Source organism: Capricornis sumatraensis, chromosome 2, assembly GCF_032405125.1.
Source record: "Capricornis sumatraensis isolate serow.1 chromosome 2, serow.2, whole genome shotgun sequence".
NCBI lineage: Eukaryota > Metazoa > Chordata > Mammalia > Artiodactyla > Bovidae > Capricornis > Capricornis sumatraensis.
This window is the reverse complement of record NC_091070.1, coordinates 35,479,129-35,496,634: the sequence shown is the minus strand read 5'-3', so window position 1 is coordinate 35,496,634 and position 17,506 is coordinate 35,479,129. Positions and strand designations below refer to the sequence as shown.

Sequence of the window (17,506 nt, the reverse complement as noted above, 5' to 3'; positions counted from 1 at the left end):
GATTAAGAATTTATAACTTCATTGAACAAAAAGTACAAGCCCTAAAAACAGATATTTAAAACAGAACTGAAAAGTTTCTAAACAGTAAAACCATTAAAACAGACTCACAAGATATATGTATAACTGAATCTTTGCTGTATACCTGAAACTAAAACAACACTGTTAACCAACTATACTCCAATATAAAATAAAAAGCTAAAAAAAAAAGACTCACATTGATAAAGTAAAACGATCACAACATAATTAAATGTGCTTTAGACAAAATATATAAAATTTTGGTTTTTAAATATCTCCTTTAAGTGAAGTTTGCTAGTTATTAATGCATGTTAGAACTGAGTGTAATTTAGCTAAATTGTGCAATTATTCACAAATTCCCCTGATTAAAAATTTCACGAACTATCTTAAAATCAGGATGTTAAACGATGCCTCAAAATGAAAACTCCTTGGCTTTCTCTTTGCTAGAATTCAGCACGAAAAGCGGAGTTCCTATGGGTTACGCTTCTCACACCTTAAATGGACCTTCATATTAAAACGTAACACAGTCACTTAAAACCTGAGCGGGCATGACATTGCCTGGAACAGGAGCACTGTCCGCACACACACCTGGATGCTGCAGCACTGCCCTCTCGCAAGAGACCTGAACCAGATGCCCCTCAGTTTCCACCTCTTTATAGTGAGGACAGTCTCCAAGTTGACAGGAGGATCATATGAGCTCACATGCACACAACCTGGCTCACTTCCCAGGGTTCGGGTGCCCACCCTCTTTTCTTCAACCCCTAAGGCGTTCATTTACCAGCATCTAGCATGCTGATGCCTCAATACACACCAAGGGGAAGCTCACAAGCTCCTACCCGTCCGGGAAAAATACCTCAAAAAAAGTCTTGTTTTCTGTAATTTGTCACATTATTCTCTAAAGTCCTACAATCTGACTTCTAAGCACATTAAGCTATTGAAACTACTAACACTGAAATAAAATCTCGGTACTCATTGATAACAGACAGAATGTCTACAGCACTTCATAGACGCTGGGCACTTTATGCATACTAACTTACTTAATCCCCCAGTAACCTTATAAGATAAGCGAGTACTATCAAATGCCGTTTTACAGATGAGGCAATCAGGCACAGCTACTCAGTAACAGGGTGTGAAGCCAGGCAATCTGGCTCAAGTTCTTTGTCTGGGGACCTTCCCCTTCTGTTCTGGCTTCCTTTTTAAACCGCTTCCTGCCCACTCTTACGCTCCTGTATCTCCTGCCCCTCACACCTCCGTTTAAGGCTGTCCCTGCTGGTTCTTCTCTCACTCTTCTTAGGGTCAGCATACTGACACCTCCTCTCATTCCTTTGAGGAGCTCAGGCACTCTCCTAGCTGCAACTGTCAGCCTTATACTGATACTTCACAAATTTGAATTTCTAGCCTTAAACCATTAGGTTATCTCTTGGCCTGTTTAAGCCACTTTCTTTTCCTCTGCCCAAATACAAATTTTACCCATCCTCATTTCAACATCTATTCCCATTGCTTTTAGTGCATAATGAGATACCCCAGAGTTTACTGGCGAACAATTATTTTATTATGTCCTGGGATTCTGTGGGTCAGGACTTCAGACAAGGCACAGAGGAGATGACTGACCTCTCTCTGTTCCACAACATCTGCGGCTTGGAAGGGACAACTATTTGGCTGGGGACTAGAATCACCTGGAGGAGTCTTTACTCGAATATCGAGGGTTTGGTGCTAGCTGGTGGGTGGGACCTCAGCTAAAGCCATCAGCTGGAACACCCAGACGTGGCCTCTCCTCGAGGCAGAGATCCTCACAGCATGGCAGCCTCAGAGTAACTGGACTTTTACATGGTGGCTCAGGGCTCCAGAGTCTCCCAAATTCTTAAAACACTTTCCAACTAATTGAAGCCCACAGTTCCTCCTCACCATAAAAGAAGGAATATACTAAGCATCAAGTGTTTTTCACATACCTTCTTAATTCTTATAAGATCCCAGGCAAAGCAAGTATTACCATCCTTCACAAAAAGAGAAAGATGAAATTCAAGTTTAGAGACATGCCAATAATTATACAGATAGTTAAGGGACAAAGTCACATTCAAACTCAGAATCACAATGAAGATCAAGCTTGCAAATATATACATCTAAATATTTTTTCTCTAATTCCAGGGTAAAGGTTTTCCATAGCCAGATTTTTCTTATCAGCTAACCATTAAAAAGTTGTATTTCTTTTGTTCCTAGACTTGAAACAAATTTGTCAGGATGTTTTTAATTTATCTATTTGGAAATACATGCACATACTTCAAAAACTAAAAACTGAAAATATAGTGAGAAGTCAAGCATGTCATCTGCCATCTGCCCAGTTCATATCCCTGATTGACATGTAACCACTTGTGCATCCTCCAATTCTTAATGCAATATAAATATTTTACTGTCACTTACACACACCCTCACACACCTTTCCCTACAAAACATAACTCATCTGCATCATTTCGCTATTCTAAGGCAATGGCACCCCACTCCAGTACTCTTGCCTGGAGAATCCATGGATAGAGGAGCCTGGTAGGCTGCAGTCCATGGGGTTGCAAAGAGTCGGACATGACTGAGCGAATTCACTTTCACTTTTCACTTTCATGCATTGGAGAAGGAAATGGCAACCCACTCCAGTGTTCTTGCCTGGAGAACCCCAGGGATGGGGGAGCCTGGTGGGCTGCCATCTATGGGGTCGCACAGAGTCGGACACGACTGAAGTGACTTAGCAGCACTTAGCAGCAAGGGATCAGTAGGGTGCTTCCTTTTTCATGGCTGCAGTGACTAACCTTGAGCATAAAGCATTTTGTGTATGCAATTCTCAGAAACAGGATTTTCAAATATGATATATGCATTTGTATTTAACAGGTGTTGCCAAATTATCATAAGGATAGTTACACTCTCAATGGTAATATTTGTTTCCCTGTAACTTCAATAATGTAATGAATATCAAGTTTCTAGGCTCTGGACAAACAAACAAGGAAAAAATATATCTTTGAGTGGTCTTTGTGTATATCTTTCACTGAAGGTGAGGTCAGGCAACTTTCCATGTATTTCAGAGTTATTTGTATTCCCTTTCCTGTGAATTGTCTGCCCTCAGGTCTAGCCAACTCTTCAACTGTGTTTTTGGCCTTCCTCTCACATTAATTTCTAGCATCTCTTTTTATATTAACATGGTTATTCTGTTGTCTACAATATGAATTATAAATATTTCTTCCCAGTTTGTCATTTGACTTCATTTCTGTTAGTATTTGATATGTGAAAAGTCTTGGTTTTTATATAAAGTAACTGTTCTCTTTTATTGCTTCTAGATTGAGTCATAATTAAGCAGATCTCCACTGCAGAATTAAAGAAATATATATAAGAAAAATTAACAACTTTATATCTCTTTAAGCTTTATTTAAAATATTTCTAAATTTACTGAATGGTTGCAAAGATGGCCTAAAGAGTTCCCATATATTTTCTTTATAAAAGAACTCCAGTTAATAAATTCAGAAATTAAAGAACTAAACACCCCTATTTTTCAACTTCTAAAAAATACTGGATCTAGGCAGTCACCAAGGACTACTAAAATCAGTAACTGAAAGGCTGGTGAGAAACTCTTAAATGGACAAATTGGGCTGATAACACCTAAAGCCTATCCATTTTAACATCACAGAATGACAGACAACCAGATACTTAGGTGCTTATCAATGGAAAAATACGCCACCAACCACAAAGCATTCTTGACTAAATTTAAGAGTCAGTGTGATGAGAGGGAGGCAGGGAGTTGTTGTTTCTCAGTTGCCAAGTCATGTCCAACTCTTTGGGACCCATGGACTGCAGCACGCCAGGCTTCACTGTCCCTCACCATCTCCCAGAGTTTGCCCAAGTTCACATCCATTGAATCAGTGATGCCATCCAACTATCTCATTCTCTGCTACTCTCTTCTCCTTTGGCCTTCAATCTTTCCCAGCATCAGGGTCTTTTCCAATGAGTCAGTTCTTTGCACCAGGTGGTCAAAGTATTGGAGCTTCAGCCTCAGCATCAGTCCTTCCAATGAGTATTCAGGGTTGAGTTCCTTTAAGACTGACTGGTTTAATCTCCTTGCTGTCAAAGGGACTCTCAAGAATCTTCTCCAGCACCACAATTCAAAAGTGTCAATTCTTCAGCGCTCTGCTTTCTTTATGGTCCAACTCTCACATTCATACATGACTAAAGGAAAGACCATTGCTTTGACTATACGGATCTTTGCCAGCAAAGTGATGTCTTTGCTTTTTAACACATATCATCTTCTAATTTCATGGCTGCAGTCACCATCAGTAGTGATTTTAGAGCCCAAGAAGAGGAAATCTGTCACTGCTTCCACCTTTTCCCCTTCTATTTGCCATGAAGTGATGGGACCAGAAACAGTTAGAACTGGACATGGAACAACAGACTGGTTCCAAATAGGAAAAGGAGCACATCAAGGCTGCATATTGTCACCCTGCTTATTTAACTTATATGCAGAGTACATCATGAGAAACGCTGGGCTGCAAGAATCACAGCTGGAATCAAGATTACTGGGAGAAATACCAATAACCTCAGATATGCAAATGACACCACCTTTATGGCAGAAAGTGAAGAGGAACTAAAAAGCCTCTTGATGAAAGTGAAAGTGGAGAGTGAAAAAGTTGGCTTAAAGTTCAGCATTCAGAAAACTAAGATCATGGCATCTGGTCCCATCACTTCATGGGAAATAGATGAGGAAACAGTGGAAACAGTGTCAGACTTAATTTTTCTGGGCTCCAAAATCACTGCAGATGGTGACTGCAGCCATGAAATTAAAAGACGCTTACTCCTTGGAAGGAAAGATATGACCAACCTAGACAGCATATTAAAAAACAGAGACATTCCTTTGCCAACAAAGCTGCATATAGTCAAGGCTGTGGTTTCTCCAGTGGTCATGTATGGATGTGAGAGTTGGTCTATAAAGAAAGCTGAGTGCTGAAGAATTCAGTCCTGGGTACTCATCAGAAGGACTGATGCTGAAGCTGAAACTCCAATACTTTGGCCACCTGATGAGAAGAGCTGACTCATTTGAAAAGACCCTGGGAAAGATTGGGGGTAGGAGTAGAAGGGGACGACAGAGGATGAGATGGTTGGATGGCATCACTGACTCCATGGACATGGGTTTGAGTGGACTCTGGGAGCTGGCGATGGACAGGGAGGCCTGGCATGCTGTAGTTCATGGGGTCGTAAAGAGTCGGACATGACTGAGCGACTGAACTGAACTGAACTGATGGGACCAGATGCCATGATCTTAAGTTTTTTTAATACTGAGTTTTAAGCCAGCCTTTTCACTCTCCTCTTTCACCCTCATCAAGAGGCTCTTTAGTTCCTCTTCACTTTCTGCCATTAGAGTGGTATCATCTGCATATCTGAGGTTTTTGGTATTTCTCCCAGCAATCTTGATTCCAGCTTGTAACTCATCCAGCCCAGCATTTTGCATGATGTGCTCTGCCTGCAAGTGAAAGTGTAAGTTGCTCAGTCGTGTCCAACTCTTTGCAACCCATGGACTATACAGTCCATGGAATACTCCAGGCCAGAATACTGGAGTGGGTAGCCTTTCCCTTCTCCAGGGAATCTTCCCAACCCAGGGATCGAACCAAGGTCTCCTGCATTGCAGGCAGATTCTTTACCAGATGAGCCACAAGGGAAGCCCAAGAATACTGGAGTGGGTAGCTATCCCTTCTCTAGCAGATCTTCCTGACCCAGGAATTGAACCAGGGTCTCCTGCACTGCAGGTGTATTCTTTACCAACTGAGCTATCAAGGAAGCCCTGTACGTATACAGGGTGATAATAAACAGCCGTGACATACTTCTTTATCAATTTTGGACCCATCAGTTGTTCCATATAAGGTTCTAACTCTTGCTTCCTGACCCACATACAGGTTTCTCAGGAGACAGGTAAGATGGTCTTGGTATTTCCATCTCTTTAAGTTTTCCACAGTTTGTTAAGATCCACACTTAACAAGGCCTTATTATCATAGTCAATGAAACAGAAATAGGTGTTTTTCTGGAACTCCCTTGCTTTCTCTATGATCCAATGAATGCTGCCAATTTGATTTCTGGTTCTTCTGCCTCTTCTAAACCCAGCTTGAACATCTGGAAGTTCTTGGTTCCGTTATGCTGAAGCCTAGCTTGAAGGATTTTGAGCATAACCTTACTAGCATGGCAGATGAGTACAACTGTCTGGGAGTCTCAACATTCCTTAGTACTGCCCTTCTTGGGAATTGGGATGAAGATTGACCTCTTCCAGTCCTGTAGCCATGGCTGGGTTTTCCAAATTGGCTGACATATTGAGTGCAACACTTTGATAACATCATCTTTTAGGGTTTTAAATAGCTCTGCTGGAATCCCATGACCTCCACGAGCTTTACTGGCAACAGTGCCTCCTTCCTAAGGCCCACTAGAACTTCACACTCCAGGATGTCTGGCTCTGGGTGAGTGACCACACCATCGTGGTTATCTGGGTCATTAAGATCTTTTTTGTACAGCTCTTCCATGTATTCCTGCCATCTCTTCTTGATCTCTTCTGCTTCGATTAGGTCTTTACCATTTCTGTCCTTTATTGAGCCCATCTTTGGATGAAGTGTTCCTTTGATACTTCCAATTTTCTTGAAGAGATCGCTAGTCATTCCCTTCCTGTTGCTTTCTTCTAACTTTTTGCATTGTTCATTGAAGAAGGCCTTCTTGTCTCTCCATGCTAGTCTCTGGAACTCTCCATTTAGTTGGGTGTACCTTTCCCTTTCTCCCTTGCTTTTCGCTTCTCTTCTTTACTCAGCTGTTTGTAAAGCCTCCTCAGACAACCACTTTGTCTTGCATTTTTTTTCTTTGGGATGGTTTGGTTCACTACCTCCAGCATAATATTATGAACCTCTGTCCATAGTTCTTCAGGCACTCTGTTCACTAGAGCTAATCCCCTGAATCTATTTGTCATCTCCACTGTATATTTATTGGGGATTTGACCTAAGTTGCACCTGATTGGCCTAGTGGTTTTCCCCACTTTTTTAAGTTTAAGCCTGAACCTTATTATAAGGAGCTAATGATCTGAGCCACAGTCAGCTCTCAGTCTCGTTTTTGCTGACTGTATATAACTTCTCCATCTTCAGCTATGAAGAATAAGCAATCTAATTTTGGTATTGACCATTTGGTGATCTCCACGTGTAAAGTCGCCTCTTGTTGAAAAAGGGTGTTTGCTATGACCAGGGCATTCTGTTAGCCTTTGCCCTGCTTCATTTTGTACTCCAAGGCTAAATTTGCCTCTTACACCAGGTATCTCTTGACTTTCTACTTTTGCATTCCAATTCCCTATGAATAGGACATCTTTTTTTGGCTTTAGTTCTAGGAGGTCTTGTAGGTCTTCATAGAACTAATCAACTTCAGCTTCTTTGGCAAGCCTCTAAGTCTAACGACTAGTATATAAGCAACACAAGAGCTAAAGGAACATGTTAAACTATTAATAAATCATGAGAAAATAATGAGCAGAACCCAGGAGGTGGGGAATTCTATAAGACAAATGACCTTGTTTCTTCAACAAATTGTTAGCAGATAAAAAGAAATACCAAACTAACAAGTTAAAAGAGCCTTGAAGACTTGATTTATCAGATATAATGTGTGGCTCTTATCTGAATCCTTATTCAAACAAAGCAATCTGTAAAGAGATACCTATGAGAAAAATCAAATGGTTAGATATTTGATATTAAGGAATTATTACTGATTTCAAATATGATGCTATTTTAAAGTCTTTATATTTTAGAGATACAGTAGTAAAGTCTTTATCAATGAAATGACATATCTAGGATTTGCTTTAAAATAATTCAGCAGGTGATTCATATTGATGCATGGCAGAAACCAACACAATATTGTAAAGCAATTATCCTTCAATTAAAACTAAATAAATTTAAAAATAATTTGGCAGGGAAGGTGTGTGACAAGCAGGATGAAGAAAGGCAGACTTCTGTTTATATTAATGGTTGGGTGATAGGCATATTCAAACTCATTATACTATTCCAATTTTGTTCGCATTTGAACATTTCTACAATAATTTAAAAACTGACTGCAATCCTGACATTTTCTAGCGATTTTTCCCCGTGAGAATTTTGATGTGCCAGGCAAACAGGCCAGTCACTTCAATCGATACCTTGGAATAACATGTTGACTGAATATAGAAAAAGCCATCTCACCAAACAGGTGAGTTTCTACAGGTGCACGACTCCATGAAGGACACAAAGATGTCTAAAAGAGGACCTCTGGCATAGGAGTGTTCAGGAGATCCAACAAAAATAACTCCCATGACTTTTTCATAAAGCTAAATCCCCTACATCTTTCTTTAGCGTTTAAAAAAATAAGCAGCATTTATTGAGCATTTATGCATAGAGCACTGTGCTAGAAGACACACATTAAGAAAGGGTCCTTGTCTTTAAGAAATTAATTCAAACCTTCATCAACTTGTCTACATGTGCTGGGCAATCTGCTAGACATTCTAAGGTAAGGACAGACAGTTGCTTTTCTTCTAGAAAACTGTGACTCGGGCTTTAATAAAACGAAATTCTAATGAGCAAATGTTCTCTCAACCTTGAGTGTAACAAATTTACCTTGATTCAGACAATCTTTGGACAATCTTTGATTAACACAATCTAAATTATCCCTCAATCTAATTTCCATAAACTTGATGGAGAATATATAACCACAGGGAATGTATTCATTATATTACCTAGAATTATGAATTGTTCATATAATTTTAGATTCATAATCTAGGATTCATCAAAAATTAGACAGTTGCCCTCTCCTGGCAAATTTCATTACTGCAGTCTGACTCAACCAAATACTGGACTCAAATTAGAGAGGTATACAGCAATGAGTCAGTGGGGGAATGCCCAAGCATGGAACAGTTTCCAGAGCTGGACAAAGAAAATAGTAGAGAAGATACAAAAAGGAAAGAGGAGGAGAAGGGAGGTGATTCAAATAAATCTGTAAATTACTATTGTTACAATTAAATTGTGAGCGATTATAATGATTCTCATTCTCTATCATTCTCCCAATGCTGATACTTTTCAGATAAAGTGAAAGTGAAAGTTGCTCAGTTGTGTCTGACTCTTTGTGAATGCATGAACTATACAGTCCATGGAATTCTTGAGGCCAGAATACTGGAGTGGGTAGCCTTTCCCTTCTCCAGGGGATCTTCTCAATCTAGGGATTGAACCCAGGTCTCCCACACTGCAGGCAGATTCTTTACCAGCTGAGCCACAGTGGAAGCTCAAGACTTGGGTAAGTTCTTTCTGTGCCTCAGTTTCCTTATCCCTAAAAATAGGGCTAATATTACCTACCCCATTGGCTTACTGTGAGGATCAATGAGGCAATACATGTAAAGAATGCACGACTGTTCAGCACATAGTAATCAGTTGTGCCTGTTGTTATTCAGATGTCAGCTCAAGCATCCACACTTCCGATCTCCCAGCACAGATCAAGTTCCTTTGTTAAATGCTCTCACTGAGCTGTGTCCTTTTTATCATTACATTTCTCAGTCTATAATCACACATTCATGTGATTCTATTGAATATGTGATTTAATCCAATAGACTATTCTATGAGAGAAGAAACCATATCTGGTTTTACTCAGTCTACTTCCCAGCATTCAGCACAGTGGGTGGTACTCAATGAATAAATTAAATTCAATTATAAAGTTCCAGACAGTCTAATGAATAAAATCACTTAACACTCGAATAGGCTAAATTGTGTTGAAGATAAGCTGAAACCCTAAATCTCAGTACCTCAGAGGGTGATCTTATTTGGAAATAGAGTTAACTGCAAACATCATTAGCTAAATTAAGATGAGGCCCGTGTGCTAAGTTGCTTCAGTCATGTCTGACTCTTTGCAACCCTATGGACTGTAGCCCGCCAGGATCCTCTGTCCACGGGATTCTCCAGGCAAGAATACTGGAGTGGGTTACCATGCCCTGCTCCTGGGGATCTTCCCAAGCCAGGGATCAAACCCGTGTCCCTTATGTCTCCTGCACTGGCAGGCAAATTCTTTACCACTAGCACCACAAGGCATATTGGAGTAAAATGGACTCAATGCTATGTGACTGATGTCCTTAAAAAAGGGAAATTTGGACACCAGCAGAAGCAGAGATGGGAGTAATGCAGCTGCAAGGTAAGAAACACCAAGGACTGCCAGCTACCCCCAGAAGCTGGGAAGAGGCAAGGGAAGGATGCCCCTGACTCCCTTCAATTTTCAGAGGGAGTGTGGTTCCACCAATGCCTTGAATTCAGACTTCTAGTCTCCAGAACTGTGAGTCAGGTTTCTGTTGTTTGAACGGTTCAGTCTGTAGTACTTTGATATGGCAGTCCATTGAAACTAGGACAAGTACCAGTTTGTTTGGTATTTCAAAGTTATGTGTAGTGACTTTTCCTCCCAGGCCAGAAAAAAAAAAAAATTAATAGATAATACATTTTTAGAAGAAACTAGTAAGACTAGCTTTTCTCCTCCATTCTCAATGACTATACCCTAAAATCCAGTCATATACTTTAACAGTCTTGTTATTTTTTTCTTCTTTAGTCACAATACCTTTTCCAGCAATATACAGAACTAAGTCCTACACAAGAATTCATTAACAAAATGAAAACAAAACTTAGTAGTGAATTGAGATTTAAATGAACTATACACATCCAAAATAGTACCTCTCGATGATGAGGTTAACTTTTCTACAACATACTTTAAAACTTGGGACATAAATTCATCTTTTGCCCACAATATGGGAGGGGATAATAAATAAGTTGACTTTTTGCCCCCCTTCACATCTTAGAAGTTGTTACAATTCCTACTTTATTGTGGGATTCCGATATGGTAAATCACAGAAGTTTGTGATTCAAAGAAAAAGAAAACCTTTTGTGAGTGCTGGGATATTTCAGTATGAAGTGGCTAAGAATCAATTTTGTGCAAACAGAATATCTTAATGCCTGGCTTTATCTTTAGAGAATAGCTGTCATCTTGCAGTATACATGGTTGAGGCAGAGTGGGGAGACAGTCAAGAAGTCCATCATCGGCGGTGCCATCGCTTCCTCTTGCATTATATACAGGTTCATATGCTCCCCAAATCTGGGACACGGTCAGCTTGATTTATGAAAACTTCCCTGGCATCCTGGACAAGACAAGCTAAAATCTATTTCAACTAGAAATATGACAGAAGAGTCAAGACTCTTGCGTATTTCTGTAAACTCATAAAAAGGACAATTAATGAGACAAGTTATACTCAACCTCTGGTGGATAATACTTTCTAAGGCTTCCCTGTGGCTTAGCTGGTAAAGCATCCACAGGCAATGTGGGAGACCTGGGTTTGATCCTTGGGTTAGAAAGATCCCCTAGAGAAGGGAAAGGCTACCCACTCCAGTATTCTGGCCTGGAGAATTCCATGGACTGTATAGTCCATGGGATCGCAAAGAGGTGGACACCACTGAGCGACTTTCACTTTCACTTTTGAGTGTCCCTGATGGCTCAGATGGTAAAGAATCTGTCCGCAATGGAGGAGACCCAGGTTCAATCCCTGGGTCAGGAAGATCCCCTGGAGAAGGGAATGACAACCCACTCCAGTATTGTTGCCTGGAGAATTCCATGGACAGAGAAGCCTGGCGGGCTACAGTCCATGGGGATCACAAAGAGTCAGACATGACTGAGTGACCAACACTTTCACTGTCTAAGAGGTCGTTACCATTTATACCCAGGAGAGGACAGGGGAAGGGAAGGGTCAGACACAAGGACATGAAGACCAAAGACCTCAGGGAATAGTAGAACCTCCAATTTAATTAAGGTTCTGAATTTCAGAAATAGTGGAAATACAGGAAATATTTAGAAAGAAGACCTCAGCAAACTAAAATCTTGAATATGTAAGAGAACTTGGACGGGGTTAAACTCACATGGAACAGCAATAGCTAAAGGTGAGCTGTCCTGTGATGCTATTCAAAGGACAGCCAGTTCCTGGAAGAGATGAGTTTGTCTTCCAGCCTTCCCTCCACTACGAGCTACAGCCCAGTGGTGAACAATAACCAGGAGACTTGCACAACCTTGACACAGCCCCGTTATAGCTGACCACAGGTGCACCCATTATAAGGTACACACAGGAAAGTAAAGAAAAGTGTACCAGGCAAGGGTCATGAAGCTATACTGCAGGGCAAGGAGAACTGAAAGACTCCCCAAACACCAGAAACTAGCATCAATCCACTTACAAATTTATTTCATTTTATATTTTACAATATTTAATTCAACACTAGTAACAGGAATTAATACACAGAGATATAAAAGATGTTAAGTATCCTATTTATAAGCATAGAAAAGTGATAGTTTCAAAGAAGTTTGTTTCTATCCAAAATAATCTATAGTGGGCATTGAATTATGATCTCTAAAGAAATGAAAATTAGGAATTGGGTAAGAGTGTTTTCTCTATTACTTACTTCTGTATTTTCTATAGATTTAAAGTATCCTTCCTTCTCCCACCTAGGTGGGCCCAAGGCCTGGACCTCCACCCTTTCAGGTTCATTCCTCTAAGTTCAGCATCATCCTTGTCATCCTCTCCTCTGTCTTCTCTTTATGTACCTCTAAGAAATCAATATTAAGTCCTTAAGTATGATCCTCTATATAGAGGCTTTCAAATTTTTGACCACAATATAAGAAACACATTCTACATATGCAGCTAGTACATACCGCCCCCAGAAAAAAATTATACCAATAAAACCTACTTGGAAGTTTCTCAAAACACTTACCCTTACTATATATGATAGACTGATTTTTCTCCATTGTACTCCACCTTATTTTAATGCTGTATTAGGTCAGCTGTATTAGGTCTGACCCAAGTATTAGGTCAGAACTCAGTCTGAAATTCTTAGTAGAGACGATAACACTGATATATCTTACTAAGTAGCAACATAAGGAAGCAGATAAGATCTGTCTTTAGTCTGCCAGGATTCAAACACCAGCTCAACCACTTGAAGTTGTCAACCTCTCTGCCTCTGCTTCCTTATCATGGGGTAAAAGAACAGTGCTTACCTCAAAAATGAAGGTTAACCAAGACCACACATACAAAGCACTTGGAGCATGAAAAGTATTCAATTAATGGCTATTAATAATTCTTAAATGGTCTGTGAGTTTTTATTGTGGTAAATATATACATAACACTCATCCTCTTAACTATTTTAACATGTGCAATTCAGAGGCAGTTAGCACATTCACAATGTGTGCAACCATCAAAACTCTCTAATCCCAGAACACTTTCATCATCCCAAAAGGCAACCTAGAACTGGTTAAGCCCATTAAGCAGTCTCTCCCCATTTCACTGTTCTCCCCAGGCCCTCTTGGGCAGGGTGATGATTAGATTCTCCCTAATCTGATTTATCTTCCTAGGTCCACAGACTTTTTAAATAATAAATTAACACTTGACTAGAATCATTTTCTTAGGTAGAATGAAGTGTTCTTTACAGTCATTAGTTCTATGGCTCATGAAACAAACCTACGAATCATTTCTTAAGTAAACCTTTTTGAGACACTTAAGGTAATTCTGTGACCTGCCTCAGGGTCAGAAATCACTCTCTCTGTGAATTCTATTAGGCAAGATTTCCAAAGCTTGATCAAGTGCAAAGGACACTTTCAGTGTACACAAGAGGCAGACAGAGCAAGGCCCTGAGAAAATGTTTCTGTATCGTGGAATATCACCAAATCACAGAATATTTACAAAAGGAAGAATGTTTATTCTTCAGTCTTTGCATTTTGAAATTCTGTATTCAAGGCTCCAAACGTTTACCAACATGGGGTTAAAAAAAGTAAACGTGGACACAGAACTAGATATCCATGTCTTGGCTTTAGGATGTACTGTCATTTCCTTTTTGGACCTCACCCCTCTCACACTGATTTCCCACCCTTCCTTTGGAGTGGGGTGGGGAGGGAGGGGGGTGGTACCAGTGCAAAAATAACTGTTTTTCCCAGAATCAATTAAGAGAGTCTCCAGAAACTTGAGGGGGGAAACAACCTGACCCGGGAGGTAACCTTGCAAAGCATCTCTTACTCTTTGAGAAATGGTGATGGTAGGTTTCTTGGGTCAAAGAAATAAATGTCACCAAGAGGTACAGAAGATGTGAACTGGAAAAGAACATCCTTAGTCCCACCTGTGTAAGTCAGAGCTTTTTTTTTTTAACTCTCCTTTTTTTAAATTTGACCAACACCCCTCACCCAGAAAACAGGCAGCGAAGTCCTCTGTTAATTTCCACCCCGACCCTGCGCCCTTGCTCTCAGCCTCCTAGGCAAAACCCTGACCCTCCTCTGGCGCGGAGAACACTGGGTCAACCCTGTTCCTTTGGGATGGGGGATGAGGGGTGGGTGATACAGGGACTCCGGGTTTCACTGCCCAGAAAACTTCCCCGACTCCCAGGGAGACGCCTTCCTGCTTTGGGATTTGGGAAATGGGGTAGGAAAGGGGAGAAGGCTTTAAGCAGCAAACTAACCCAAGAAACTTCACACCTCAAACTCCGGGAAAGCCTGTACCCAGAACTAGATCCAATTCTGGGGAAGTCCTGAACTGTAGTGACCTCGATGTGAACAAAACATAACTATGACTTTCGCAAGAGCCGGGTGCCCTGGCAAGTCAGCGAAAATGAGGCTCCCCCGGCGCTCCAAACACACGAAGCCAAGACTTCATCCCAGACCTACCAAAAAATGAGACCTCAAGGGCAAGGATGACTTAAGAAGCCATCACTTCCAGGAGCCCAGATGCACGTTCCTCAGGTATCCAGCCCTGGACGTTCAGGCTCCCGCCCGGGGGCATGAGGAAGCTCGGTGACCGTGGTCCCGCCAGCCCAGGCTGGAGGAGAGGGCTGCGTGCAGCCAGTGGGGAGGACCCCGCGAGGACGGCTGCAGACAGGCCCCGGAGGGAGAGGCCGCTGACTCTCCAGGCGCCCGAAATGAGTCCCACCCAGGCCCCAGTCCTTGGCCCGACGGCTGGGCCAGGGCCGAGGGCGGGGTTCGGCAAGTGCCAGCATTCGGCTTCCTCCGCCAAGAGTGAGCAACTCCGGAAACTTCCCCGAGCCGGCGCGAGCTTCCCATAGCCACTTCCCCCGTGCCCTGCACGCCGGCCCGCCAGCGAGCACACTGACCTGAGATGGTTTCCTGGTAGCCCTTGGTGAAGAACTGCATGGCCGTGGCCGCCCTCCAGGGCGTCTTGATCAGCCCCTGCCGCTCGGGGTCCTCTCCCAGCGAGCGCAGGATGGACGAGTAGGCGGCCGCCAGGTTGGGGAGGTTCAGCTCGTTGTCCTCCTCGCTGCGGGGCCGCTCGCCCTTCCAGCCGTCCGCCGGCTGGGCGCTCTTGCTCTCCGGTCGCGGCGGCTTCTCCGCGGGCGGGCTTGGCCCGGGTCGCGGCGGCTCCCCCTCGAGGAACCCATTGCTGCACCTGGCGCCCCGCGACTTCAGCGTCACTCGCCCCGGACCCTTCTCCATGGACCCGCCGCTGCCGCTCCGGAAGGACCCTCGGGTGCGTGAGGGACTTCAGGTGAACTTCCCGGGCGGGGAATGGGCTGTGACCCGAGTCACCTGAGGTAGGTAGGCCGGCCTGGAGCCAGCAACACGTTCCGAGTCCGGAACAGGCGAGCCAGAAGAGTGCTGTGTCGCCTCCTTTTTATGGGCTGGCGGCTCGGTCGGCGCCGCGGGGCGTTTCTATTGGCCGAGCCTCCTGGCGTCACGGCGCTCACTCCGCCCCCCCGCCCCGTCCCTCCCTCCGCCGGGCGCCCTAGGGGCCGGCAGATGCCGGGAGGACCTTGTCCGAGCCCCTCCCGCGCCAGCCGGGCGGATTGGATTGGATTGGACCCTTTGGCTGTGACCAAATAAACCAAACCCTAAAGGGGGCTGGTGGCCGGAGCGTGGGGAGGCAAGGTATGAGTGCCCAGTCAACCATTCCCTCTTAGAGCAAAGAGGAGGCTCCATCAGAAGTGTTCTGGTCCCCTCATCCTGTCAAAGATGAGCAAACAGGTGGCCTTGTCCGGGAAAAATGTGAGTATGGAAACCAACTCATACTTTCAGGTCAAGAGAATAACATAAATTGAAACGCTTGAGTGCGTTAGTTAAAAATGTGTCCAACGCACCTGCTTCCTGGCGCTGTCAGGAGGAATGTTACACCAAGTGGCCCTTAAGTGAGTCCCTATATCTAGGAGGATGATAATATGTGGTGGCCAGAACTTTGATCGGGCAGAAATTGATTAGCAAGGAAGAAAAACTAGTGCTTTCATCAAAAAACCATTTGCAGTTTGTGGAAACCCAATTGTAGGAATTTGGTGCTGATGATTTTAACAGTGACGTGCTAAGTACCTTTCCCCTGATGTTGCTAGAGATTGTGAAACGTTATTGATCAACTGGACTCTTAACCGGTGACATCTGCTTTGACTGTGTAAGATTTTTTAAATGGACCTTTTTTTTCTCATTAGGGCGATTATTTCACAATGCCAAAGGTGAGTTTTAAAACATGTATCAAATTAATATTTTATGATTTGCTCCAGAGAGATTCTTATGCTGAATTTCTCACATATAGACAGATATTTAAAGGCTCAGGATCAGACACACTAGAAGGGAAGTCCCTGGAACTGATCTATACTAATAAATTGGCTCAGTCATTATTACTAATTTCTATTTATTGGATGTCTGCTTCAGGCATGGCCCTATTCTAAATGTTAAGGAAAGAAATATGGGAAATACCTAGACTTCTAGGAACTTTTAGTCTGAAATGTTGGTGTAAGTGGGGTTTTTAAAAATAGTTATTGGACTTCTATATACACTAAATATCAAATTATACTGATCAACAAATATCAACCTCCCTTGGAAAGCCTCTTTGTCACTTTCCTAGTATTTATTGTAAGTGCCCCCCACACCCCTGCAAGATCCTATAATATTTTTTCCCTCTAACTGCTCTGCCCACTGTCCAGTGATACTTCCTAGTCAGGATTATCCACTAGGTCTCAAACTGTTTCAAGCTGGAGACATTAAAAGATGACCTTGGATTTAACAAATGAAAACAAAGATACCAAGTGAAGTATTTTTAAAATGGAGGGATTCAAAGGAGATGCTATCCATAAGATTTTTTTTTCAGTAGCCCTTGTAAAGACTAATATATTTCCCAAAGCAATTTCTAATGAAATTTTTATCCTAAAAATGAACATTTTCTTATAAACACTGCCACTAGGCATTAGCACTTTTGTTGCCAATTACCAGTACAAGTAACTGGTAGTTATATATTATTGGATAATATATATATATATTGGATTTGTTATATATTTACTTGTAAAATGGAGGCCATGCATTTCAGCCAAATGCCCAAAGGTAATACAAGGAAGCTTTAAAATCACGAACACTATACAAACAGTTTAACAGTGAAATGTAGGTAGTTGGCAGAGAGTTGGTTATCAGTAGAAATGGGAGAAGAGGGAATAAATTAAAA

At 42.2% G+C, this 17,506-nt stretch overlaps 1 protein-coding gene across 2 annotated transcripts in view; it reads right to left on the bottom strand.

The window, feature by feature from the left end:
• Positions 1–15,643, bottom strand: part of GCH1 (GTP cyclohydrolase 1) — a 57,575-nt gene extending 41,932 nt beyond the window's left edge. For both annotated transcript variants that reach the window (XM_068963666.1, XM_068963667.1), the window contains exon 1: positions 15,180–15,643. In XM_068963666.1, coding sequence (XP_068819767.1) covers positions 15,180–15,519 — 340 coding nt within the window. In that variant the 5' untranslated portion in view covers positions 15,520–15,643. The remainder of the gene's footprint in view (positions 1–15,179) is intronic.
• Positions 15,644–17,506: the final 1,863 nt, after the last annotated feature.